At 44.3% G+C, this 27842-nt stretch overlaps 1 protein-coding gene across 1 annotated transcript in view; it reads left to right on the top strand.

Annotated features, from left to right (window-relative positions):
* Positions 1 to 27842, top strand: part of MED13 (mediator complex subunit 13) — a 56820-nt gene that overhangs the window by 12746 nt on the left and 16232 nt on the right. Inside the window, exons 3-14 of the mRNA XM_071448021.1 lie at positions 1470 to 1638; positions 15645 to 15790; positions 16781 to 16978; positions 17799 to 17993; positions 18811 to 18973; positions 19286 to 19396; positions 21404 to 22087; positions 24559 to 24775; positions 25599 to 25683; positions 26000 to 26121; positions 27265 to 27355; positions 27533 to 27747. Of these exons, the coding sequence (XP_071304122.1) occupies positions 1470 to 1638; positions 15645 to 15790; positions 16781 to 16978; positions 17799 to 17993; positions 18811 to 18973; positions 19286 to 19396; positions 21404 to 22087; positions 24559 to 24775; positions 25599 to 25683; positions 26000 to 26121; positions 27265 to 27355; positions 27533 to 27747 (2396 nt within the window). The remainder of the gene's footprint in view (positions 1 to 1469; positions 1639 to 15644; positions 15791 to 16780; positions 16979 to 17798; positions 17994 to 18810; positions 18974 to 19285; positions 19397 to 21403; positions 22088 to 24558; positions 24776 to 25598; positions 25684 to 25999; positions 26122 to 27264; positions 27356 to 27532; positions 27748 to 27842) is intronic.

Genomic DNA, 27842 nt, shown 5'->3' with positions numbered 1-27842 from the left:
AACCTGAGCTGGGCTCAGGACCCTGCTCAGAGCTGGGCTCAGGACCCTGCTCAGGCTGTGCTCCTGAACCTGAGCTGGGCTCAGACCCTGCTCAGAGCTGTGCTCCTGAACCTGAGCTCCAGCCCCTGGGCATGTGCAGGGACAGGGCTGTGACAGAGAGCCCTGTTCTCACCTGGGCTCTGGGTGAGCTTGGAGCAGCGACCTCCACAGATCCCCTCTGACCTAAATTGTTCCATGCCTATGCAGAGGCTGGAGTAAAAATGTCTCCTTATCTGTGTCAGACAAGCTTCTCCTCCCTGCTGCTACCTGGAGTACAAAGCAATGGCATTTGAAGAGGAGCTCTGCTAGGTTAGTCCAAGGAGAGCAGGGGCACGTCCTGAGGGTGGATGTAAACCACAGAATACCAGGAATTAGAGCCATAAAGGTAAGATCTGAGTGCCAGGGATTTCAGGGCAGTATCTCAAGCCTTATTATATTATTGTCCTCCTGTTAGTGTTGCTGGGGATGAGTGAGATCAGATTTATTCTGGGAGACACCCAGGAACTTCCAGATGTCCCTGTTTTACCTGGGTGAGGGAAGGAACTGCAGTGCCAGTGCAGCTCTTTGGACCAGTGCTTGTGCTCTGAGGGCCTCTAGACCCTGTTCAGACACTGAGCAGGAGCCACAGTGGTGCAAGAAGTTGCAGCTCCTTGTCATAACTCTTGCTTTTGCATTTGGCAAATCACCTTGGCTTGTGCAAGTTGGATTGTGTGCCTGTGTTTGATTTGTGGCCACAGAAGATGTCAGTGTTTGACTTCAGAATCCCATCGGTAGCAACTGGGCATTGCCTTGCTGATTTATCTCTCTGTGTACATCAGAAAGCAGGGCCAGGCTGCTTAAATATCTTCATTTTTAATGTTGAATTAAAAAGAAAATCGACAGTTTTGAGTCTTGTGAGGAGAGTCATGTTGCTCTTACCAATATTCTGAATCTGAGCATTTTTCATCATCTCTAGCACAAATTGTTGATCATTGAGGGTCAGTTGATTGCTGACTTTTATTCCTGGCTCTCTTCAGGACAGAGACACCAGGATATATTAAGTCTGGCTTTGGTAAACTTATTTTTAAGCCTAACTGTCACCAATTGTGCAGGATGAGCAACCCAGACTCCCCAAAACACCTCACAGACAGATCCCACCGTGCTCTTCCAGGCTGCAACACAGAACGTGCTGCTGCTGCTTGTTCCTTTTGTGTACAAAGAACTGTTGAATCTTCTTTCCCTGTGGGGGATGAGATATTTTTACAGCTGATCACTTTTAGCAGCTCCATCATGAAGTAAGCAGAGTTATCTGAACACCACAGGCTGGCTTTGGTTTTGTGCTGTGCTGTGAATATCTGTGAAACCCTTGTGGGAGAGAAAAGGCTCTTGTGCTGTGTGTGCAGGGACAGGATGGAATGAAAGGTGATTTCTGTTTCCCCTGTGCCTTGCAGAAGAGGAGGATGGGGTCTGGGAGAACGGGCTGTCCTACGAGTGCCGCACGCTGCTCTTCAAGGCCGTTCACAACCTGCTCGAGCGGTGCCTCATGAACAGGAACTTCGTGCGCATCGGCCGCTGGTTCGTCAAGCCCTACGAGAAGGATGAGAAACCCATCAACAAGAGGTAGGAGCCTCTAGTGTGCCCTCTTGAAGGAGTTGGAGGGTTTGTTCTTTGTGCTAGAGGAAAGGTTTGGTTGAGAGACTCCTGGGGATGGTTTATTCTGGAGCCTGGGTCTCTGCCCTTTCTTGGAGTTCTTCAAAAGTTTCTTGTGATGAAAGGAAGTAAAGCTAAACATGGTAAATAATCCCCCTTTCTTGTGATGAAAGGAAGTAATGCTAAACATGGTAAATAATCCCCCTTTCTTGTGATGAAAGGAAGTAATGCTAAACATGGTAAATGATCTCTTCTGTGCTGGTACCCATGACTTCAGGATTCCTTCTGGTACCCATGTCCAAACCATGGACAATGGCTGTTGGGAAAGAAGGTGGAGTCTTCCAGAAAGGAAGAAAAAGATACCTGAATGAAGGTATCTCATCTTTAAGGACCTGAATGAAGGTACCTTTTTCAAGGTCCTGAATGAAGGTTTCTCATATTTTTGAAGGTCCTGAATGAAGGTATCTCATATTTTTGAAGGTCCTGAATGAAGGTTTCTCATATTTATTTTTGAAGGTCCTAAATGAAGGTATCTCATATTTTTGAAGGACCTGAATGAAGGTACCTTTTTCAAGGTCCTAAAGGAAGGTATCTCATGTTTTTTAAGGTCCTGAATGAAGGTTTCTCATATTTTTTAAGGACCTGAATGAAGGTTTCTCATATTTTTGAAGGTTCTAAATGAAGGTTTCTCATATTTTTGAAGGTCCTGAATGAAGGTTTCTCATATTTTTGAAGGACCTGAATGAAGGTTTCTCATATTTTTGAAGGTCCTGAATGAAGGTATCTCATATTTTTGAAGGACCTGAATGAAGGTTTCTCATATTTTTGAAGGTCCTGAATGAAGGTTTCTCCTATTTTTGAAGGACCTGAATGAAGGTTTCTCCTGTTTTTGAAGGTCCTGAATGAAGGTATCTCATATTTTTGAAGGACCTGAATGAAGGTTTCTCATATTTTTGAAGGTTCTGAATGAAGGTTTCTCCTATTTTTGAAGGACCTGAATGAAGGTTTCTCATGTTTTTGAAGGACCTGAATGAAGGTACCTTTTTTAAGGTCCTGAATGAAGATATCTCATCTTTAAGGTCCCGAATAAAGGACCTTGTGCAGGTGCCCCTGCCCTGCAGGTGACAGGAGCCAGTTCTGCTTGCTGACACCAAAGACTCATCATGGAGAGCTCCCAGCTGAGCTTTGGGTCAGTGGCATCCCATGGGAGATGCTGAGAGTTTGGAATGTCAGCTCCTGGGCAGAGCAAGGAGGGTGTCTGGGAATGCTGCTGGGAAAAGAATCCATGTGGCCTCCGTGCTGGGGGCAGGAGACAATTTTGGATCTAAATTGGAAGGACTTCTTCTCATGGTTCTAACGTGGTTTGACACGGTCTATGTTGCCTAGCAATAAATAATGAAATGAATCAAAACTAGGTTAGCTGGAACAAGTTTAATCGCTGTTCCCAAATCAGCTTTTAAAATCCAAAGTAATTTAAAGCTCAGATGATGGGATTTTTTGTGTGGCTTTTTTTGTGTGTGTGCCTATGTATGTGTTAAATCTTGCATGCAGGAAATTTTGAGATCAGTGGCTTTGCTTGTTGGGTGTGGAGTTGGCCATTGTTGGCATCTTCTGCAATAAATTTAAACTTGAAAGAAATTGAGAAGCTGTTTTGGAGCAAAAGAAGCAGAAGCACATGTTTGTGTGTGTTTCTATTAGTAGTTGTGAACTGCTGCTTTTAATTTATGTATAAACTTGTCCTTTAGTTCCAGGCATTTCTTTCTCCACCCTGGTCAGGGCAAATGTTTCCTCTCTGGGGTGTCCTTGTCCATCCATTTTTTCTGCTATAAATCAAGAGCAAAGAGTTTACTTTTAACTATTTTGGCCAATGTTGTGTTGGCACAGTCTGGGCTTTCCTCCTTTGAGGAACTGGTTGACCAAATTGCCATTTAAAACTAGCATTAGTTATGTCCTGGATTCTCTTGGAGTAATTCTATAAAGCTCTCTAGAGCAGCTGGAAAAGCTGGTGAAAGCTTTTAAAATAAAATAGCAGTGTTTGTTTAATTTGGAGGCTCTGATTCTCTTTTGAAGAAGGTCAGAATGTCAGCATGCTTGATGAAAATAACTGAAGGAATTGTGTGCTTACTCACACAGTTTCATCATATGTAACCCAGAGCTACAGGAAAAATATGTAAATAGCTTTGACAGATCTGTGTAAAATATTTTATTGTTGAGAAATGTCAGTATTTCCTAGCAGACAGCTCAATGCCATGTGATGCTCTGAGCTCTGGCTTTTATGGAATGAAGGGGGGAATGGTGAACAGATGTGTGCTCTCGTGGCAAATTGGGCTCACCCCTCCTAGGAATATCTAGAATTGGGATCATCTCTGCTCCCAGCAAAGCTGGGCTCTTCAGGAGGGTCAGCTCAGGCCTGTGGGAGAAAAGCAAACACTGCCATGGGTGCTGTGGGTGCCTCCTCTGCAGCTCCCAAGTCTGGAGCACTCCTGAGGAAAAGGAACATTTCTCTCATGGCCGAGGTTCAGTGTGACCCTGCAGCAAACCCCACACACAGGGGCTTGCAGCCAGCCTGGAAAAAGCTCTGCATGTTGCACCTGGGGTGCTGCTGCATTTCCTACCAGCCAGCTGCTCTAAAGATAACAAAAACCAAACCTTAGTACAACTTCTGTGTATTTTTCATTCCTTAGGATCCATTTAATCAGCCAAACCTATACAAAGTTTATAACTTCTTGTGGATGTGGCTGACTTAATTAAAAACCAAACCAAACCCCCAACAGCCCCTTTTGTGTTAGTGAGTATTGATGCACAGATCTTAAGAATCAGTTTTGAAGCTGCATTTTTGTCTTTCGTTCCATTTCTCTGCTGTCTTTGGGGCTGTTCCTTGCATTAAGGTTCAGAAAGCTGGGAAGGAGTTCCTGTGCCTGTGTGATTGGAGGTAATTTGGTATCCTGGGGATGTGGAGTTTGCTACCAGAGTGCTTTGGATCATAATTTATCTCAGGCTGCACTTTGAGGCTTGGCCAGCCACTCCAGAGCCTTGTTCCCTGTGTTTTACAGCTGCAGATTTCAACCAGGTTGGTTGTTCTTGCTGGAAATCTTCAGTTTCAAGGAATTTGGCTGGAAATGGAGCAGGCAGTGCCCTTGGTGTGGAGGTGACTCCTTCCCCTGGGCTGAGCCTGGGCGAGCTGCAGCCCTCAGCCCTGCTCTGTCCCTGCCTGTCCCTCTGAAGGATGTGCAAACAGAGCTGTTTCTTTCATGTGAGCCTGATCCCAGCTGGATTTTTCCCAGTTCTGTTTGAAAGCCTGTGCTTCCAGAAGGGCAGATTTTCTGGGCCTGCTCTCCCAGCAATAGCTGGTGGTGGCACAGCCAGGAGGGAGCCTGGGGTGTCTGGTAGGTGTTGGGCTGTGAGAACAGCTCCTGCAGCAGCCCTGCCTTCCTGCCTGCTGCTCTGCTGGGGTTGTTTTTCCTTGTGTAAGGTTATATTAAAATAAAATGTCCATGTCATTGTACACTTCTTTAATTTTAAAGGGAAAACCCTGAATGTTCATAATTGACACCAGTGTGGTGCTGAGCTGAGCAGGGCAGCCAGAATGAGACAGTTCTGTGTCCACTCTTTAAAGGTGACTCCTGAACAAACCAACTCCTTAAACTGAGCTCTGTTATGTGAAATCTGGCAGCACTTTTGCTGTGGGAGCAGCAACCCCTCAGCTGTGCCCTGAGCTGCTGCTCCCTCCCTGCTCCAGCAGCACTGGGCAAAGGGACACCCCTGCATGGGCTGGGCCCTCAGCTCTGAGAATGAGTCCATAAACTTGAACTGTCTTATTTGGGTAGAGTTGGGTTATTGTTTAAATTTTAATTGGTGGATTTTTTAAACACATTTTTTAATAAGGTTCTTTAGAGTAGTAGTTATGAGTATAAACTTTAGGGTTAAAGATTATTAAACTATTTAGTAATTGAATTTTTAAAAGGTTTTTTTTTAGAATAGAGATTCTTTGACTATAGTAAACATTTTTTACAAGGATTTGACAGTGGTTACAGATAGGATTGTGAGTTTGGAGCTGGGTACTGAAAGTGTGAAGGTGGAGGAAGTGTAGTTGGATGAGACACTGATTATTTAGTATGAAACTTAAAGAAGAGAAGTTGGTGTTACAGCTCAGCATTGCCCTGCCTGGGGAAACTCTCTGAGGGTTTCAAGTCTGGCTCCACTCCTGTTTCTAGACAGGCCAGGGATGAGCAGCTCCCTGAAGCAGGCTCTGTGTGCTGGGGTCTTGCTGCCCATTTCTGAGTGGGTAATTTCACTTTTCCAGATGAATAAAAAAACACAGAGAGGATTTTGCTGAAGGTTTTTTCTGCAACCAACCAAACAAAAATAATCATTGTCTCTGTATTTGTCACCACCTGTTTTGGACACCTGGAGACTACAGAAGCTCATGAATGTGGCTGAAATGGCTACACAAGAAATTGAACTTTGACAAATAGGAATATAATTCTCTTTTCTCCTTTCCAAGCAGTTGTTTTGTTGCTGCTTTCAGGGATGTGGTTGTGTATGTGTTATTCCAAAATCCCCTCATCAGTGTGAGATGGAGACTGATCTCTCCTCTCCCTGCTGGTTGGATTGCTCAGTAACTGCCTCTGGATGAGGCTGTTCCTCATTACTGGGGTATACCTGGAATAAATAGAACTAGGAAAGCTGTCAGATTAAATACTATTTTAGATACAAATTAAATAAATCAAATATGACACTCCTAATGAAGTACCAAGTGTTCATGTGAGGGGCATCTCTTGGAGTTTTTGGGAATAATTACAACTTGCTAAACTTTAGCACAATTGAAATAGCAGTAAGCAAACAATTGAGTAATCCTGAATTGGTGGGTGGATCTGATAGACAGCTAAAAGTCTAGAATGCTAAAAGCTGCTATATTACTTGGATGGTTGCTTTTTTTTTCTCCTTGCAATTGGGAAATAATGCAGCCATTGCAGTGGGTGGCAAAGCAGAACTTGTGTCTGACGAGTTCACTTAGAAAGGGAGAAAAAACACCAGAGAAAAACACCACACACCCAAAGCAAAAAATACAAAAACCACCCCACAAGCCACTTGAAAATTCATCAGTGATTAGGTTATCATGACTTGCTGCACAGGTTTCAGGGTAATTCTGTTTACCACAAGTCTGGGTTCAGATTTTAGAATGCCAGACCACCATTCTCTTTTTTTTTATTTCCCACAGAAATAGAAAATAATAAGTATATAACTTCATGGGAAGTGACTGCTGAAGAACATTCCAGATACCAATTTGGCTTGATTTTAAACCTTTGTACATCTTGTAGTTATCTTGTTTTGAAGGTGTGCTTATCATGGTTCTGGAGAGGGATTTTTTTTTTTTTCCTCTGCCTCATCTTGCCATGAGGAAGAGGTGGCTCTGTGGGTGTGAGTCCTGAGCTGGTGCAGCCCTGCAGGCTGGGATGGGGGTGGCCAAGGCTGCACTGTGAGTTTGGGGGTAGTTTTTAAATCTGGGCCCTGGCAATGTCCTGCTGTGCCAGCAGATGTGTCAGCACTGGCACAACAGCTCCTGCTCCCCACTGCCCCTCACACTAAGGAAATGCTGCTTTTAACCCTCATCTCTGCCCTCCCTTCTCCCACTTCCCATGGTCCTCTTTCCTCAGGAACAGAGAATTTTACTTCTTGATCCCCTGGGATGCTGTTGGGAATTATTATTATTATTAAGGAACAGAACAAGGTTTTTGGGTGCTAAAGCTCAAAAATTCCTTCATACTTGAGAGAGTTAACTACCAAAACAAGGTTCACCTTCAGGTTTTGGGTTTATTTCTGTCTATTTAGTCTGCAACCAAGTGATAGTGCTGGAATATTTTCTATTAAGGCTGCTGGAGTCTTTGCAGGGTAAATTTCCTCCCTATGTTAATCTTTAAATCAAACAATGTCAACATTTTTTTGCAGCAGCTCTAATGAGGCTGTTCTGGCATCGTGGCCCGGCAGGAGAGCAGGTGATGTTTTTCCTTTTGCTGTAGACAGCTGGAATTGAGAGCTGCTGTAAGTAGGACAGTGCAGGATAAACAGCAGGAGCTGAGAGCATTGATCACATGATTGTCTCTTTGGAATATTGGGTTGCTACAGAGACTACAAGCAGACAAATTTAGCAGTTTACATCACAAAGCAGTTTTCTCTTATTTAGCTTAAATTACAGTGGTAGTTGGTTCATCAGGAAAAAGGAAACAAAATGAAAAGACTCTGGGTTTTTAGCTTTCAAGTATAAATCTGCTCTTTTTGTTCACTGAACAATAAAATAATACAAAACCCATACAGATCCTTCAGATTTTGTTAAATGACAATTTTGTAATGCATTTCCATTTTGAACTTTGAAAAAATCTGGCTTAACAAGATGTTTGTAAATGTTTCAGGGTGGGAAAGAGCAATACAGGGAAAGCTGCTCCCTGCCTGGGGAACACAGGGATGTTTAGAGCTGTTATCCCTTTCCCAAAGAAGTTCTGCATCTTTATTCTTTATAGCACATGGATATTGCTCTGTGAAAGCTCAAGTTCAGATAATTGAGATTTGCAGCCTCAAATTAAAGGATGCTAAAATCCAAGGTGACAGCTTTATTAGGCTCATTTAAGTTCTGAACTACAGGAACGTGAGCAAACTCTGTGTAGTATTGTTTCTAATTGTATCTGGAAAAATATGTACCTTTGTGTGTATATATAAACCTCTTGCTGCCTCCTGAAAAAAAACAGTTTGCTTCCTTTCAAAATACCATGCTGGAGTTTTAGTGTGTATAAAAATAAAACTGGTTTTATTGGGATGAAGGTAAGGGCATTAATAATGAAGTTAATTTAAAATGTGGCAGTCTAAGGCAACTGTGGCTTATTCTGGAATACAGATTGCCTGCTGCATTTATGTTTGTTTTAGTGCACATAACTCAGTTATGGAATAAATAAATATTTTTAACTCTCAGGTCTAAGTCAAATCAAAACATCCTCAGCCCCAAAGAATGCTTTGGAGAGCCTTTTGACAGGAGTCATTACTGATGTGCTTTGAACTGGAAGGGTTTTTCTGCTTTGCTATTAGCTCTGTTTTTCTGCTTTGTGTTATCATCCAAATCAGCTTTCTGCTGTATTCCCTGCCTGCCATGGGGAGTCACTCAGGGATGCTTGGAAGAACATCTCTGCTCCATGCCTTGGTCCAGGCTGAGAGCAGCAATTCCAGCTCTGGGCCCTTCATTTCTGACACAGAACCTGCAGCCCCCTGGCAATGGAGCTGTGCTTTCCTGAGCTTCCCTGCACTGCTGCCTGGAGTGTTTGCCTTATTTGCTATTTTGCTGATTTTGCACAAGCACACTGAATTCCCTGCTCCTTTGCAGTCAGGACTGAGACTGGGGAGTTTGACAGTTCAGGATTGTGGATGGGGAGTGGGGATTGAGGGTGCCACCTTTGGAACAGGATGGGCTTTTGGAGCAGCAAAGGGGGGAGGGAGCTGGAGAAGAAACTTCTCAGTACCTGTGGTGTTCCAGCTGCAGCTGGGAGTGTCCCAAAGAACTGGTGTGGTGTATCCCAGCTGGGAAAAAGGAAGGGAAAGGAAAGGAAAGAGGAAAAGGAAAAGGAATGGAAAGGAAAAAGGAAAAGGAATGGAGAGGAAAGGGGAAAGGAAAAGGAATGGAAAGGGGAAAAGAAAAGGAAAGGAAAAGGAATGGAAAGGAAAAAGGAAAAGGAAAGGAAAGGGGAAAGGAAAAGGAAAGGAAAGGGGAAAGGAAAAGGAATGGAAAGGAAAAGGAAAGGAAAGGGGAAAGGAAAAGGAAAGGAAAGGGGAAAGGAAAAGGAAAGGAAAGGAAAGGGGAAAGGAAAAGGAAAGGAAAGGAAAGGGGAAAGGAAAAGGAAAGGGGAAAGGAAAAGGAATGGAAAGGAAAAGGAAAGGAAAGGGGAAAGGAAAAGGAAAGGAAAGGGGAAAGGAAAAGGAATGGAAAGGAAAAGGCAAGGAAAGGAAAGGAAAAGGAAAGGACTTAGGGCTCCATGAAGGGGGGGTTTGTATCACCTTAAACCTTTTTTCCTTATAATTTTTAATTTCCAAAAGAACCTATTTAATGGTAAGACTGTGTTCCCCATCCTAGGGATTTATTATAGAAGGGAACTGTCAGATTTTCACGAGGAGGTTCTTGGATGCTTTGAATGATTCCAGTGGCACTCAGTGGTGAATGCAGCCCTTGGGAGGAGCCTCCCTGTGGTGGCTGAGGTTGGGAACTCTCCATTCCTGTCAGGGCTTGATCCTTGGGGGAAATGCCCCACACTGGCCAAGGGGTACCAACTTCTGCAATCCCGTTATAGCATCCTGGTAATGGTAATTAATTAATTAATGAGGCCTTAGCTGAGTGCTGTGTTTGTGCTCCTTAGCCAGGTGTGCTGAACCTGCTGGGGACAGTGCTGGGCTCTGTGGGGCAGGAGGAGACATTTCCCCATTTCCCCATTCCCATTCCCCATTCCCCATTTCCCCATTCCCCATTTCCCCATTCCCCATTTCCCCATTCCCCATTTCCCCATTTCCCCATTTCCCCATTTCCCCATTTCCCCATTTCCCCATTTCCCATTCCCCATTTCCCCATTCCCCATTTCCCATTCCCCATTTCCCATTCCCCATTCCCCATTCCCCATTCCCCATTCCCCATTTCCCATTTCCCCATTTCCCCATTTCCCCATTTCCCCATTCCCCATTTCCCATTTCCCATTTCCCCATTTCCCCATTTCCCCATTTCCCCATTTCCCCATTTCCCCATTTCCCCATTTCCCCATTTCCCCATTTCCCCATTTCCCCATTTCCCCATTCCCCATTCCCCATTCCCCATTCCCCATTCCCCATTTCCCCATTTCCCCATTTCCCATTCCCCATTTCCCATTCCCCATTCCCCATTTCCCATTCCCCATTCCCCATTCCCCATTTCCCATTCCCCATTCCCCATTCCCATCCCTGCTCTGGGTGCTCTGTGCAGGGAGGGCTCAGCCTGCACTCCCTGAGGGTTCTGTAAATATTTTGGTTGGGTTAGCGGCGCTTTGGCAGCAGAAGGTGCTCCCACTTCAACTCAGAAGTAATTCACAAAGACAAGCTGGGAAAACAGGAGATAGTCATTACATAAAACAAACATTTTCTCTTTCAGCTGAAACATTTGGATTTTTTTTTTATTTACTATTAAAATGTGCTTTTAGTTGGAGCCTTCCTCGTGCTGGTGCTGTCATGGGGGTGATCTGAGGGTGGATTAGTGGGGTCCTAATGCAGCCAATGTTTGGGAAGCACTTTGATCTAAAGCTCCACAGAAGTCCTAATGTGGAGACAAAACCAGACCTAATTACCTTTTTATCAAGGAGATATTTTCAGATTTGCTAATGGAAACCTCCTGTAGATGTGGATTTTAGTGTGGTTTCCCCTCCTACCCTTCAGTTACTCTTAAAAAGGTAGAAGTTGAAATTGTATTGGATTTATCCACAGCAGCTTCTGTTTTTCCCCCTCTATAAAATCATAATCCTTTGTCTCTGAAAGGAAAACATCTTTGTTTGTGTGATTAGAGTGAAGAGGGAGCAAGGGGGAATCAAATGGTTTTACACAGATGTATTTTAATGGAGTTTAGATGAGGACTGAAGGTTGCTTCAAATAGCATTGTTCCCAAGGAGTCTCTTTCTTACCTTATTTTTGATTTGTTTTTGAAGTTGCTTTCAGGATTGGACCTCAAGCTAATTGAATTCTGGTGTGTTCAGATCAAAAGTCATAAAGAATCCTTGTTCTGATGGCACTTCATATCTCTACTCAGAAATCAGCTGGGAACTGGATTATTGATATCTAAATTCTGTGATTGGGACTTCAATGAAATTAATTAGAAATATGAATGGAGCAACTTGATGTTCAGAATAAGACAAAAAGGTTTTTTTAGGATTTTGTTTTCAGAACTTTCTGAATGAAAGTTTATTCAACAATGCATGATGTCAGTGGTAGAAGTGCTAAAAAGAGAGGTTAGCAGTGCTGACTTTAGCATCAGATTGTTTTATTCTGTGTCTGACCTTAAGGACGTCACTGATTCTCTCTATGCAGAATAAAATTTCAAAGTGTTGAGGTGTAGGGATTTTTTTTTTTTCATATTTCAGTGGTGAGATGCTCTGCACAAATTACCAGTGATCTTCTGAGCTACCTAAAATAGTCTGCAAATAAAAATAGGATGAACTCTCCGTTAGCAGGCAGGAAACCACCAGCATGACTCTGTTACTGTGTCCTTGGCTGAATTGTAAAGATAATTTGCCTATTTACCCCAAAGTGCTACGTGGCAGACTTTTTGCTTGATTAGGATTTTTGGCTGTGAGTTATTGAGAAGATTAGAGGAGGACTTAGAGAAATGGTGGAGAAAAAAAAAAAAAATATATATATACACCCGCATTTTTTTCCTTTTTTTCTTTTTTTCCCCTTTTTTTTCCTCTTTTTTCCTTTTTTTTTTTTCTTTTTTTCTTTTTTTTTCTTCTTATTTTCTTTTTTAATTAGATTATGGTAAAGTTTGGAATATTCCTCCCAAGCTGAGGTTGTGCACTGGCAGCCAGGCTCCAGAAACGTAAAGAATTGGAGGATGTTCCAATGTGTTAATTTAAACAAAACAATAATAAAAAGCCTGCATGTTTGTAGAATTTCTAAGCCTATGCAATAATTTGTGTGGGGGCATCCAGTACTGCAGAGCTCTGGTTCTTCATGTTCCTTCCTCCTTTTCTCCACTCCCTCCAAAGAGCTTCCCTGTGGTTTTGATTTTTTTTCTGTTTTAATTAGGATTCTTTATTTGTATTTCTTGTGATTATTTCCACATGCATTGCTGTTTCCTAAGTTCTGTAACCTGAAATAATTTAAATGTGGGGAAGCAGTTTCCGAGCAGGCTGGCTCAGAAGAAACAAACTCCATTTGAGTCCATCAATGTTAATTTTGCCTTTCAGGTTGGGCTTTGTTCAAAGCTCTCTGGTGCTTCCAGGGGATACTTTGTGTCCCAGCCGGGATCTGTTGCCTTATCCCGAGTTTCCAGACTCCTTTTTTTGCTCTGTATTTCTCCTGTGCCACATATTATCCTCCTGGCCAGAACTCTGCTGCACCTCTGAAAGGAACCCCCCGCTGCTGGCCATTGTTCTGCTGTTTCACACTTATATTTATAGCCAGGATTAGTGGAAATTGGGTGAAATTTGGGTTTTCCAGGCTGCATCGTGGCCGTGGATCCTCTCTCCATGCCATGGAGGCAGAGCTGGGAACAATGGCAGTGGCAGCACTGGGTGCTCTCTCCCTGGATTATTTTGTTGGAAACCTCTCCCCTGCCGAGCTGGGGGAGCAGAGAAATCTGATTTGGGCTCTTTTTTCTTGTTTGTATTTTTGGATTTGGCTTTTGCATGGTGACCTTGAGTTTTCCTTGCTGCTCCTCGGGACTGGTTTTGCTGTGATGAATTGAAATGCTTCTGTTATCATGCTGATGCCTCCCTTTGTCTTGGTTTATCTGAATTCCATCAGATTATGCCGTGATTGTTTGCCCTTTATCTGGCTAACAATGGGCTGTTTACAAGAGGTGAAGCTTAATTGCATTTAAAGTGTATATAGGGAATATGTGCTTTTATTCTGAAGTTTTATCTTGCTGATATTCAGCTTCTGAATCGTGTCTGTCACAGGCAACCAAGGCACTGCCACCTCCTTCACCCCAAAACATCCAAATGGTTTGGGAAAGAAAATTCAGTTGGAAAAGCAGTCTTCCACCATTTGCATAAGGATTACAGTTTAATCAGATTTCCATACTGGAATTTAGTGGTGGGTTCTGTTGCACTTGAAGGCATCACCAAGATGCTCAGCTCCACCCTCACTGCATTTTTAATGTAACTTTCCTGGCATTCCTGAGCAGTGTGGGTTTCAGCTGTTACAAAGCAGTTCATAATTCGTCCAGATTTGCCTTTTTTGCCCCTAAAACACAATGAAACCTGAAGAGCAGATGAGCAGAGCTGGAGATCTTCTCTCCCTCAGAGCAGCTCCTCAGTGGGGTCACTGCAGCTCCTGCTTTGAGCTGCTGGAATAAGAATGTGCTGCTCTCCTGCTCCTCCACGAGCACTCTGGGGCTTCTCTCATCCTCTTGGATGCTTTTGGTCCTCAATTTCAATCTGCTTTGTTTTTGCCCCCGTTCCACCTTTCTCCTCCCTGACTGAGGCTCGGGGGTGAGGGTGAACAACCCATTTCCATTTCCATGGGTTGAATGGACTGTGCCAATTCCAGAAACTTTTCATTCCCCTTGCTGTTGCCCATCCCATCGTTTCCCTCTGGGAAAGAAACACCTTGGGAATGGCACTGGAGATGCTGCCAGCCCCTGCAGCTGTTGTGTTTTAGGGGTTGTTCTTTGCCTCTGGAGCTGTTTGTGCCTTTCCCAGGAATGCCAGGCTGGTTTTGGCCCGAGGAACAGGAACGTCCCCGAGCCTCCACTGCCATCCTGGCTCTGCCTGCTGGGGTCAGGTTGTGTTTTTGGGACACAGAGGTGTCCTATTCATTTTCAGGCTGCAGGAATTCATGGAGTGTCTTTTCCACTGGGTTTTGTAGAAATCTTCTCCAGGATCTGCTGTTCTGACTGACCAAAATCAGTGTTTCCTGTGACTTGATCCCTTTTCCCTGAGACTCAGCAGGGTTTGGCTGCTCCCTCCTTACAAAGGAAGATTTCTTTCTCACCAGCACTTTATGAAGTTCTTCTCAGGCTCTCCTTGACCTTGGTCCTTCTCTGGCCACGATGTTGGACCTAATTTAATGTTCCAAATGAGCAGCACCTCCTGCTTTTAAACATCTGCTCTTCTCCTGCTGAGTGCCTCAGTCTGGCAGACACTTGGGGTAACTTGTAGCCACCATAACTGGGAAATGTTGAACCAGTTCAGCTTCTTTAAAAGGGGGAAATAAAGAGTTTTCCAGGTGGGTATGAGGATGTGCCACTTCTAGCAGGGCTCTGCTTGGTTTTGCCTTCCTTTCTTGCTGCCCTTTGATTAAAATTGGTGAAATATATTTCATATAAATCATGGAGCTGATGTGGATACAGATGAAATGTTTTCCTGGTTATCCTTGCAGGGGTCAGCTGGATTTTTGTGACAACAACACAGAGCAGGTCCCCAAAAAAGAGAAATTCTCTGCAGAGTGATCTTGTGGAGCTGCTCACTAATAACTGCACAGCACTGGGAAGCAGCATTTACATCAGAGGTGTAGGAAGAGAAATGTTCATTGCTGGGGAGTTTTCTGCTCTTCAGACCTGTTGGGTTTTTATCCCCTAAAACTCAGGACCATGAGAGGAGTTGTCAGTGAAGCATCTGCTATTAAACATTGACACTTGCCTTAATGACTTTAATTAAGAATGTCTTGAGCCTCGGTTCTTTTAATTGATTGTATCTTCCCTTTTGTGTGTAGGTATGGGATTTCATTTTTAGTTACTTGATTGGCTTCAAGAACATGAAGATAAGATTAAATTTAAATAACAAAACAAAACCACTTCTCAGAGCTGTTGCCATTCTTCTTGCTCTTAAATAAGTGACTTGTTGGCTGATATTAAATTCTGCTTAGTGGAGCTGTGACAGGACAACCTAGATATGACCTCATTAAAAATAAAATATGTTCAGAAATATTTCTAGAGATTTTAAATAAATGCATAAGGTATAAAAATATTAAATTACAGGTTTTTGTCTTGTAAAAAAGTATGGTTTAAATTTCTTCAAGACAGCAAAATATCAAGTGTCAGACTGAAGAAATTGAAAACTTAGTGCCTGTTGTTTTCTAACTGATTTTTCTTTGGGTTTGTAAAGGGAACATATATTCAGTGTTTTCTTGCTATTTACAGAAGGGTGTTTTGATTACTTCCATTAATGAATATATTGTGAGGAAATGCCTGAAAACCACTGAAACAGAGACCAACTTACAGAAATTCTGTCCTTCAGAGTTCTTTTGTGCTGTTGCCTTTGCAGTGAGCACTTGTCCTGCTCGTTCACCTTCTTCCTGCACGGGGACAGCAACGTGTGCACCAGCGTGGAGATCAGCCAGCACCAGCCCGTGTACCTGCTCAGCGAGGAGCACCTGACGCTGGCCCAGCAGTCCAACAGCCCCTTCCAAGGTGGGACTGCAGCCTCTGCCTCCTGCACCGCTCCCCTGGGCCTCCCTGAGCCTTGGCCAGGCTGGCAGCGGGGGCAGAGCTGCCCAGCTGTGCCCAGCTGTGCCCAGCTGTGCCCAGCTGTGCCCTGTGCTGGCACTGCCAGGTGCTGAGTCCTGGCCCTGCTGCATTGGCAGGTGCAGCATTTGCATGTTCATTCATCTCTTGGATGTAATTGAGTCATTTGTCCTCATGACACCCTTTCCAAGTACTGTCATTTTGGTGACTTAAATATTTTGTTGTTTCCACCTTGTAACCCCCAGATACCCTCACCAACCCTCTGTGAGACATCCATTTCTGGATTTAACCTATTCCTCAGTGTATTTAACCTCTTCCCACCCTTTTCCCTTGGCTCTTCCTTGTCTGGAAATGCCTGTGGTTCCCCCAGCAGATGCAGGTTGTGAAGACAGAGGAGTGCTGGGGCCTGACTCTGGTCAGTGGGGCTGGGTGATCCCTCTCCTGCATGGCCTCACACCCTCAGCAGTGCTCAGAGCCCAAACTTGCTTTTTTTAATGAATGCAACTTAAGAGCAGCTGTGCTTCCCTACTATGGACAAGACCAAACATGAAGCAGATCATTCCCTATGTATTCCCTGTTGTTGTAACCAGCTGAATGAAAGGATGAGGAAACACCTCAACTCTGCCAGGATCTGGAAGTGTTTCTTTATCCCACCTGTATCTGAGACTCCTTGCAAGCCTAGATGAAAACTTGCCTGTTGCTTGTTTGAATGGATTAATCTGTAGTTGTTACTGTGGTTCCTCAGTTCTTACAGTACCTCTGAATTTAACAGTGGGAGCCTATTGCCAAAAACTTGGGTAGTAAATCATGATTAGGCTGCATTTTGACTTATCAGTGGTAAATTGTTTATTTGGTGTGGCTGAAATAAGAGTGCTGCTATTGCAGAGGGCAAGAGGGAATTTGGGGTGAATATCATCTCCATTCTTTGTGTTTTAGTTATCCTGAGCCCCTTTGGGTTGAATGGCACACTCACAGGGCAGTCCTTCAAGCTTTCTGATTCATCCACAAAGAAGCTGATTGGGGAGTGGAAGCAATTCTACCCTGTCACATCCAACTTGAAGGAGGGATCTGAGGAGAAACAAGAAGAAATGGATTGGGAGGATGATTCTTTAGCTGCTGTTGAAGTCCTTGTTGGTGAGCCTGATTGCCTTTAATTACTGCAATAAACTGGCTGATGAAACTGCAGAATTCTGAATGCACAAGTGACACCATTTGATTCCTTTGCAGCAGTGGTTGTTGGGTTTGGTTTTCCTGTTTGATGCTCAGGACTGTCTATGATGGGTTGCTGCTCAGAGTGGATTTTGCAGACCCAGGTCTTGTTCTTATGTGCCCTTGAGAGGGAAGATTTAAAAAAAAAAATAAAATAAAGAGAGTAAAAAAAGCTCTGGATGATCACTGTTGACATCTGAGCTGAATCAAAAGCAGTTTGTGCTGGTTCAGAGTCCCTGCAAATTCACCCAGAGCAGACTTGCCTTTCAGGGATGTCTTCAAAACCACAGTCCTGGAGAACCTGATGTACTCAGGTACTGCCTTTATCTGCTGGTTCTCCCAAAATCCCAGCCCCTGGGTGCAGGGGATTGTTCTGCTGTGGGCTGGGGACCTTTGATTTCCCAGCAAGTGCAATCCCTCCTCTGTGAGGAGCTCGTAGGGCAGTGGTGGCTGGAGACCCTCGTGCTGCTGGGGATCCTGGCAGTGCTGCATGATCCTACAAGGCTTTTCCCAGCCTTTGATAAAACAAAATGACACCAGCAGGTAGCAGCACGTGGATGTCTCTGCCTGTCCAAAACCCTTTTGATTCCCACAGAAGATTTGGGTGAATGAAGCAAATCAAGCAATGATGGAGGTGCCAACAGATGGTTTTTGTCCAAGGAGATGCCTCAGTGGGTAGGAGAGGTCTGGCAGCTCAGGAGCTGCTGCTGCAATGATGATTTGGTGCCCCTGGCCTCTCTTGCAGCTGGAGTGAGGATGGTGTACCCGGCGTGCTTCGTGCTGGTCCCTCAGACAGACATCCCCGCTCCCAGCTCCGTGGGGGCTCCCCACTGCTCCACTGCCTGCCTGGGGGTCCACCAAGTGCCTGCTTCCACCAGAGACCCTGCCATGTCCTCCGTCACCCTGACGCCGCCCACGTCCCCAGAGGAGGTTCAGACAGGTGGGAAGGAATTTCTGCACCAGGGAATTGTTCTAACACAGCAGAGTTTGAGGGGGATTCAGGGGCTCTGTGTGCAGCTGGCTTGGCAGGAAAAATCACATTTCTGTAGTCCTAAGTTTGTTATAGTAAAACTGATGGCACCAGCTGTGGGCAAAATCAACTCAAACTCTGCTGGAAGCTGCTGAAATCAGAGCTGCTGCTGTACTTGGGGTTGCTCTGGGGAGGTTTTTGGGGTTTTTCCCCCCCCTGTGAGCACACCTGTGTTCTGGCACAGCTCCATAACCCCACTGTGCCCTCGGTCATCAGTGAAAGGTGATGTTTTCTCCCAGGCCAGGAAGATTGGCTGTGCTTTAGTTTCCAGCCAGGCTGTGTGCCCTCTGCCCTGGGTGTGAGCAGGGCTTATGGGGAGCTGATTTAGGTCACAGCAGGTGACACTCACTGATCGTTTCAGTTGACATTTACATAAATTTTATTGTGCAGACGAGGTGATGTTTCTTTTTTCCTTCCATGATCTTCTGTTACCCAAGCTTGACCCTTTTTTTAAATCATTGACTTTGCTCAAGTTGTTTTCTATTTCAGGTCACTTTTATCAAAGATAAAGAATATCCAGCCCACTTACAGCATAAACATATATTTTTAAATGGTGGTTTTTAAAATCTCCTATAATAATCTGCTCATATTCCTAAATTTTCTGTGTGTTTTTATTTCCTAACACTGAGTCAAGAAGTCACTTTTCTTCCTCTGGTGCTTGAACTGGAGTGATAGACCCTGCATTGTCTCACTGCCTGAATCTGTTTCCTCTGGTGCTGCTTTGCAGTTGATGCTCAGTCTGCCCAGAAATGGGTGAAGTTTTCCTCAGTTTCAGATGGATTGATCTCGGACAGTACCAGCCATCACGGTGGCAAAATCCCCAGAAAACTGGCCAACCAGGTGGTGGACAGAGTCTGGCAAGAGTGCAACATGAACAGAGCACAGAACAAGTATGTACCTATCCTCTGAAGCCACAAATACCAATATTTGGTGTGTTCCTTGTAGCAATTAGTTCTGTTAAGGGTGCTGTGACTGCTGGTGGAATGTACTTTACTCTTCTAATAAACCATTTCTAAAGAGGTTCATCTTTTCCCTAACTATTTAGGAATGATTTACTTAGTTCTCAGTTTAATATGTCAGCAAAAGGCTATTTATCCTTTCTTTGCCTAATCCCTTGTCACCAACCTGCTCTTGAGCTTTGCCAGAAGATAAGAGCAGAACATATGTTGCTCCCCAATAACTCTCCTGGTATTGAATCCTAGGAGGAAGTATTCTGCCACATCAAATGGCTTGTGTGAGGAGGAGACAGCTGACAAGGTGGCATCCTGGGATTTTGTTGAAGCCACGCAGAGGACAAATTGCAATTGTTCAAGGTACAGCACTTGGCAGAGGCACAGCCCAGAGATGTTCACCGGGCTCCAGTGCTCAGGAGAGGCTCCTGATCTCTCCTGCAGGAGTAATTAAGCAGGAGCTGCTTGGAGGAAAGCTGGAACAAAATTTGTATCTCCTCTTATAAATGTCATTGGAGGTCTTGAAATTCTGCCCAAGGAGTCACTGCAGAGCTTGGAGTGAAGTGAATTGGCTGGGGGGAGCTGCTGCCAGTGCAGGACAATTCCTGAGTGCTGGAATTCCCTGTGGATGTGGGCAGTCACCACCTCGTGGGCAGCTTTCTCAGGAATGGAAGGAAATGCTCTTTATTTGGGGTTCAAGCACCTCTTCTAGAGGGCTGTGGAATTAGCCTTGAAGGGAGAACTCTGTTTCAGGAATAAAAGCCCCAGAGCTGCTCTCTGGGAAGGCTGGCATTCCATGGGTGGCTGTGTGGAACACACTGCTCCTCTGGGCCTGGATGCCAGGGTGTGTTTTTATATTAGCTGGGAAAAAAGGGATCAAAACAAAGGGCAAAATGTCTAAGATTAAATATATATATACATATATATGTATATATTACAGCCTTTTTTGAGGCTGCAATGCCACAGACTGTTAATACAGGTATTTAAAATAAATGGAAACATTAATTTCATTGAATTCTCAATTTCTGTACTTATGGCAGAATATTAATCTTTAGGTGAGTGAAGTGTTGCAATAGGTTTAAACACTTTCTCTGATTTAAATGTTACACTGATTACCTTGCAGGGAATATTGGTATCTTAGGAAAAAATTACTGTCTGGAGGATGTAGCATTTGGAGAGAAATGCATTTTTTAAACTCCCTTATTGAAATGGTTGGTTAAAGTTCTGTGGAAATACTTGTGTCCTGAGAAGAGCTGGGGTGTGGAGGAGGATTAAATGTTCTTTTCAAGGAGAATTTAGCTATGATAGCACTAGTTAAGAGCAAACCAGTCAATTAACTATGTGAGGTGTGTATTAGAAATATGCAATTGCCTAAAGAGAAATTGCAAAGACCTAAACCCCCTTATTATTCCACGTGTTTTGAATTCTAAGTGGAGAAAAACATGTGGATGTGTGTAAGAGTTTAAAGTAAAAATAGATTTTGATGCCTCTTACCTTTTATCCCTGCCTAATCCTGTTTTTTCAATACAAGTGCTTCTTAACTTTGCTAATGGAAGAGTGGCAAAGAACTCCCAGGCACTGAGCATGTACCTGCAGTTCAATGGCTTAATCATAAACATTTCACTCTACACTTCAGCATTCATGTGCCTCATTCTGTCAGATGATCCTGAAAGTTGGCATCTTGAACTTGCAGATGAAATGTTTAAGCTCAAGAGCATTTACACCGAACAGACCCAGCTGTATTAATGCAGTTGAGACACGGTGTTTTTCTTTTTCCCACACTTGCTAAATTTGTAAGTAAGCAGCTACAAAAGCCTTGTAATAGCTTGGAAATAGCTTTAGTAGGAGTGAGCTTGGCTTCTTGGTTCTTGGTGTTAATTTTGCAGTCCTTAACCCAGTGAGGCTTGGGCAGCTCTCTTGGCTGGTACCAGTGTTTGAATTCCAGAAGCCATTCACTAATTCTTACACTGTTCTACTGATTCATCAGTGCTGGCACAAGTTATAAATGATGAGGTATTCATGTGACAATCTATTTCTGCTAAAGCAGTTAGAAAATGCTGTCTTAATTCTGAGGATTATTTGTGTGTTTGGCTCATAGGACACGTAACAATTTTTAAAATGGTATTCTAAAATCATACAGTGCTGCTCAAAAGTCATACAGTGCTGCTCAAAAGTCATACAGTGCTGCTCAAGTCACTCAAACTGTGGTCAGAAAGAAGGGGCAGCTTCACTTTGGAACAGTTTTGGTTTCAGCTGTCTCTCACAGGCTGTTTAATGGCCTAGAAGCAGGTTCTTATCTAGTGAAAAAGAACACCACAGACATATTTGAAAGATTAATGTGGAGTCTTTTCCCCTGTATTAATTCTGCAGGCACAAAAATCTCAAACCAAGAAATTCAGGTCAACAGGGGCAGGCCCCACCTGTGGGCCCCCAGCAGCCGGCGGCTCCGAAGCACAAGACAAATGAGAAGCAAGACAAAGGGGATAAGCCACAGAAACGCCCTTTGACTCCTTTTCATCATCGTGTATCTATCAGCGATGATGTTGCCATGGAGGCAGAGTCAGCGAGTCAGAGGCTGGTGATGGCTGCCCCCGACAGCCAAGTGAGGTTCGCCGCCATCCGAAGTGCCGAGGGCGCGAAGGCGCCGCCGCTGCACGGGGCCGAGCTGGGGAACTCCCCGCAGCCGCCCCCGCTCAGCCCCCACCCCTGCGACGGCGCCGACGAGGGGGTGCCCAAAGCTCCCTCCACGCCCCAGAGCCAACATTTCTACCAGATGCCAACTCCAGAGCCCTTGGTGCCCACGAAAGCGATGGAGGACAGGCTGGACGGGCTGTCCCAGCCCTTCCCCGCCGCCTTCCCCGAGGTCATCGAGCCCACCGTGTATGTGGGCACCGCCGTCAACCTGGAGGAGGAGGAGGCTGACACAACTTGGAAGTATTATAAAGTTCCAAAGAAAAAGGATGTGGAGTTCTTACCGCCCCAGCTCCCAAATGATAAGTTGAGAGATGATCCAGTAATACCTGCTGGACAGGAAAATGTCACATCAGTCACAGAGTAAGTGGTGCTTGATCCTGGGGGAGCAGCACGAGCAGAGAGGGAACAGGAAGGCCAGAGGCAGGAGGTTCTCAGGAGAAGAAGCAGAAATGCTGAGGGTGTGAGCACTGCTCTGGGTACAAGAAGTTAATCCTTGTGAAATGGGAGGACAAAGCCCAGTCAGATCTGTAGGAAGACTTTCCAGCTTTTTCTCATTTTAGTTCTGATTTAGCTGACAGCAATGATATTTATTTTTATACTATAAAATTAATCTGCAGCCAAATGATGCCTCTTAGGGACTTAAGTTCCTTCCTTCCCCCATCCTCTCCCAAAAAAAAGAAATAACTTTTTCCACTTCAATATTTGATTTCTTCATTATTTGAAGAAAAATATGGATGGTCTCAGCTGCAGAGATCCTGTTAAAGTTTCTTCTCTCATTTCTGCTCCTGTCTTCACTTAGAAGAACTGATGTTACAAGCCCCAGCTTGTAAAATATTCTGCTCTGCTGCTTGTTTCCATTGGGATAAAGGAATTGGTCACTTTGGATACTGTTTAAAGTCTGAATAAATTCTGGAGCTTAGGACCACTGGAGGAAATCAAACTCTGGTGGTTTTAGTGCTAAAACTTTGAACTCTGTTTTACTGCAGAATGAGCCAAGGTGAATTTGTTTTACCAGTTAAACTCCCCAGTGAAGATCCCCAACCCACAAGAACGAAAGCCCAGAAGCAGAAGCTTGGCCCTTGGGCCGTGTCCCTGTGCTGCTGTGTGAGCAGGGAACTGTCCCTGTCACCCCTGGTGCACAACAGCTCCTGTGGGGACACTGCTGGAAGGGCCAGCAGGTGCTGGCAGGGCTGTTCACAGCAGCACAGCTCAGCAGGGCTGGGTGTGCAGGAGAGGTGCCAAACCTGGGCTCGGGGCTGGCATCGAGGAACTCAGGGCTGCATCCAGAGCTGCCTCTATCCAGGCACTTCTGGCCATTATTTTTGGGCCAAATTTTCTTATTCTGGTGAAAGGAGACTTTTACTGTGATCAGTATCAAATTATTGAGAGCTTTGGGTTTTATTTTAGGAGCTGGGATGCTGAATTTGGGGTGGCAGAGCAGCTGCTCCCAGGACAGAAGCCTGGAGCTGGTTTTTGTCCCGTTGGTGGCAGTGGGAGCCACTGGTGGCAGCACTGGAATGGCTGGGTGGGAAGGCTGGAGAAGGAGTAAATGTGGTGTAGCTGTTGCTCTGTGCTCACACACAGCTCTGCTCGTTCTTTGTGGTCACTGTTTAGGAGGCTCTTTCAGGATGTGCATATATAGGATTTTTAGTGCTTTTTTCCTTTGCCTTGGAATCACTTCAGCCAAGTAGATAAGGAAAGATGTTTCCTTTGTCTCTTCAAGACATGGTCTTTCCTAGTTTGATCTGACAACTTACCAAAACCAGTCTTTTCCCCTGGGATATCTGGCTGTAAACTGCTCTTCCTCTCTGCTGGTCAAAAATACAGCAGAGGTGTTTAATTCCCCATTCCTAGAAAGTAATTTCCATCTCTTCTTCTGCCTTTTTTTTCCCTTTCCTGATTGCAATTTTTGCAGGATTTAGAAACGGATTTACTGAGCATGGAGGAGCAGCATGGATGGATTTGCCATTGTTGGCTGGGAGATGTTTTTTGGGACAGTTTATTTCTAGGAAGTGTCTTTGACAAAGTTAAACTTTTTATAGTTGAGAGGAATGTGCAGGAGCTTCTCATCTGTTTGAGGGAACACCTTCCTTACCTGGTTCCTTCTGTATGTTGGGGTACAGAAAATAAAGCTGCTTCAGGGGCACATCTACAGCTCACAATCAGAACAGTTTTTTCCTTGCCAATGTCTTTTTTTTTTTCCTGGTGCAATGCCACATTTGGAAACCAATACTCCTGAAAGAAAACCTGAATTTCTGTGTACTTACCAGCTCCAGTTTTGGCTCAGAATGTTAACAAAAGAAAAATGCTGATAAAGGCAAATGTGGTTAGAATTTTCTCATTAGTAAATTAGTTACTGGTGTGCTGCAAGCTTCATTTGTATTGATCTGAGTGCTATAAATGGCTCCTGAGCACAGTGGCATTTGTGTGCTTTACTTGTGATCATTGCTTGGGCTTTTCTGGGGAATGCAGGGAGTGATTCTTTAGCCTGGTGAGTTTCTTTTAGTGGATGTGGAGAGTTGAATCCATTTGTGCCTTATAACAAATGACAGCCATGACCTGGGATAAATTACTAATCTTTATGTGAATTGACAGTGCTTGAGGAGAGAGGGGAGGATGAATCACACAGCTGGATCTGATGTGTGGAAGGAGGTGATATTAAATGAGTAATGATTTAATCTTCATCCCCAAAAGTTTTCTGAAGCTGGGCTGTGAAGAAAGGAAGTGGAAAGATGAGGTTGTTCTTGTTAAGGCTGTGTGATAGCAGAAATAATTCTGTGTAATAAATGCTAAATGAATGATTTTTTGATTTTTATTTTTCTTCTGTTCAGATTAATGGTGCAATGTAGGAAACCTTTGAAGGTTTCAGATGAACTGGTGCAACAGTATCAGAGTAAAAACCAATATTTAACAGCTGTAGCAACAGAAGCTGACCAGGAACCTGAAATTGATCCTTATGCCTTTGTGGATGGAGACGTGGAATTCCTATTTCCTGACAGTAAAAAGGACAGGCAGAACATGGAGAGGGAAGTGGGGAAGAAACACAAGGTGAGTAAAGGACTGAGGCTACAAATCAGTGATGAGATTAAACCAAATTGCCTTAGGCACGGGATAGAATTTGAACCCTTCTTTCTGTATTTAGAAGCAAATTAAAAACCAAATCATATTCCAGCAGAAATGATCAATGAAATTAAGCAGCATGTCTCTAACGACACCTAAATTGTTTTTTGGCCCACTGGTGGTGCCATTGCATCAGGGCTTATGAGGAAAAAGCTGCTGGATCAGTCTGGCTCAGTGGCCTCCCTGTGGCAATAGGTGCTGGCAGGTGCCTGGGGAGAGAGGAGGGACAAGGCCATTGTTCATCAGTGGAAAGGTCTGGGGGTAGGTGAGGTGAGCCCTGACTCGCTCCCTGGCCAGTGAATTGCAATTTTTATTCTTTTTTTGTGCATTAGTGCAGCTATGTGAGACTTGTACTTCAAGCAGAAGGGCACCTACAGAAAAGGAGAAAATATAACTGCACTGGGGGCTTGTCTATGAAATAAATTTGCTTATTAAATCAGTTGTGTGTGGATGCATTCCATTCAGGAGCTGGTGCAGTTAATGTGTAGCATCTGATAGCAAGGGTTTTTCCTTCAGGTGTTGCAGCAAGAATCCACAACTTGCTCTGTAAGGTCATCCCCAGGACAAGCCCAGTGGTGGCAGCCCCAGCTCTGCTCCCCCTGAGCCAGCAGCAGCCCCCAGCCTGTCCCTGCTGAGCTCCCAGGGTAATGAGAACCTGATCCTGCTCCAGGGACAGAATCCTCACAGGGACATCAAATACCTCCCACCCCACTCATTCATTTAAGCAAACTTTTCTCTCCTGTTTTAACAGGCTGAGGATGGGACATCCAGTGTTACAGTTCTATCCCATGAAGGAGAGGATGCAATGTCTCTGTTTAGTCCTTCTGTCAAGCAAGGTAAAGAGGCTTTTTTTTTCCTCTCTGTCTTGTGTTATATCAATGATGTCTTGAATAGTCAATAGATTCTAATAGGCCTCTCAGTTTGGTGGTTTATGGTTTGTATTTCCCTTCAGTCTGCTTGGAACATTTCTTTGTTGCACCTTGCACACAAATGTTGCTATAAAATCTAAACTGGAAGGGCCCTCCCCTCTGTGTAAGCTGGATGAGATGAAGCCAGGCCATCTCCCCTGGTTCCCTTTCCCAGCTGTGGCAGGGCTCTGCAGTGCTGTTTTTGTGCAGAGGCAGTGGCAGAGTTGTGCTGCTCTCCCCACAGATGCCCAGCGCTTGGCTGCCCACGCCCGCACGGCCTCCACCAGCCTGTTCCACGAGACAGACCTGGTGGTGTCCTACACTGACCTGGACAATCTCTTCAATTCTGATGAAGATGAACTCACAGTAAGTGATGTGCAAAAAGTCCTGGCAGGTGCCAGCTAAAAAGCCAGCAAGGAACAGCTCTTGTCCTTCTGTGGTTTGGGGTTTGATTTTTTTGGTGGTGTTTGAAGGAGAGGTTGCAGAACATTCACACAAACAAGAGCTGTGGCCCCTCGGTGGCAAACTGACTGCTCTGCTTGACTCATGCAGGCAGATTTTTGATGCAAACAACCTTTTGATCTTGCTTCCTTACAATCCCCACAGTGTGTGCTGCCTGAACATACCTTTAGTTTGACTTGTACAGATTCAGCAGGTCCTAGGGTGTTCTTTTCCTGTGCTCTGGGCTCTGGTTAACTGCTTCATCAAGGTAATATTGAAACCAAACAGCACCTTCTGAAAGAGAAAAGGCATTTACTGGACATTCTGCCAAATAAGCTGCTTGTCTGCAGCAGCTATTATCTTGGAACAGTTTCTCTTGCAGTCTGATGGCTCTGAATCCATTATCCTTCTAGCTTCTATTTCAATACTATTTAGAATCAGTTGTCTTTTCTGAACTGTGCATTGCTCCACGTTTAATCCTAAATCCCCCTACCCAGACAAAATGCCCATGAACTTGAATGGGAGCTGGAGCTGAGTAAGGGCTGAAGGATCTTAACAGCCATCAAAGGTCATCAGTATGGAAAGGAATTGTGCTTGCTCTTAAACATGGACACTCACATTCTGTAGACATCTGAACTGTTTAAAGATGGGAAAAGGTCTCTTATTCTTTCACTTTTGACAGCTTTTTTTTCCTGTATTTCTTGTTGCAGGATTTGTGTTTGTCTTTTCTGTCCCTGTGGTAACACCAGTGATGTTAATATGGCTCTGGGAGTGTTGTGGTTTGTTCTGGTACACTGTGGGCAGCCCCAATTTAGCTTCTTTTACTGTCTGCTAACAGGATGAGGGTTATTTTGTAACTGGTTTTTCTCTTCAATAACATTGTGACCTGTTGGGAGAGGTTCTCTGGGTTCCAAGAATTAAGAACAAGTGTAAGCCCAACCTTAGGCTTCTGAGCTATTTTAATTTTTCTAAATATTAAACAATGTTTCAGCTTTGTATGTGCAGGTGAGATTTCCTGTTAGCAGGAAACATGAACATGTGTTTATGTCTGAAATGCTTCTTTCTTAGCCTGGATCCAAACGAACAGTGAACGGCACTGATGACAAATCCAACTGCAAAGAGGCAAAAGCAGGGAATCTAGACCCACTGTCATGCATAAGTAAGATTTATTTGTGTTTTCTTTTTGCCTAAAGAGAATGCTAGCTGTAAACATTTGACTCTAATATGTTGTGGCAATTTGGAAATGTACCCTTCATTTGCTTTGCAAAATTTTGAGATTTGGGGAACACTTCAGGAAGTTTTCATGCTCTAAAGTCTGCTTCTGATCTGAAATTAGGCACTGCAGATCTCCATAAAATGTATCCAACTCCCCCTTCACTGGAACAACATATTATGGGCTTTTCTCCAATGAACATGAACAATAAGGAGTATGGCAGCATGGACACTACACTTGGAGGAACAGTGCTGGAAGGGAACAGCTCTACTGTGGGGGCTCAGTTCAGAATCGAAGTGGATGAGGGTTTCTGCAGCCCCAAACCTGCTGAAATCAAGGTAGGTGGTGCTGACAGCCCTGATCAATGCTTGTGATGATTATTGACCAGTTCATTACTTAAATCTGATAGGAATGGGGGGAAATTCGGTACAAT

Source organism: Agelaius tricolor, unplaced genomic scaffold (genome assembly GCF_023055355.1).
Source record: "Agelaius tricolor isolate 1412-34295 unplaced genomic scaffold, bAgeTri1.0.p SCAF_25, whole genome shotgun sequence".
NCBI classification, from domain to species: Eukaryota; Metazoa; Chordata; class Aves; order Passeriformes; family Icteridae; genus Agelaius; species Agelaius tricolor.
This window is presented reverse-complemented; position numbering and strand designations above follow the sequence as displayed.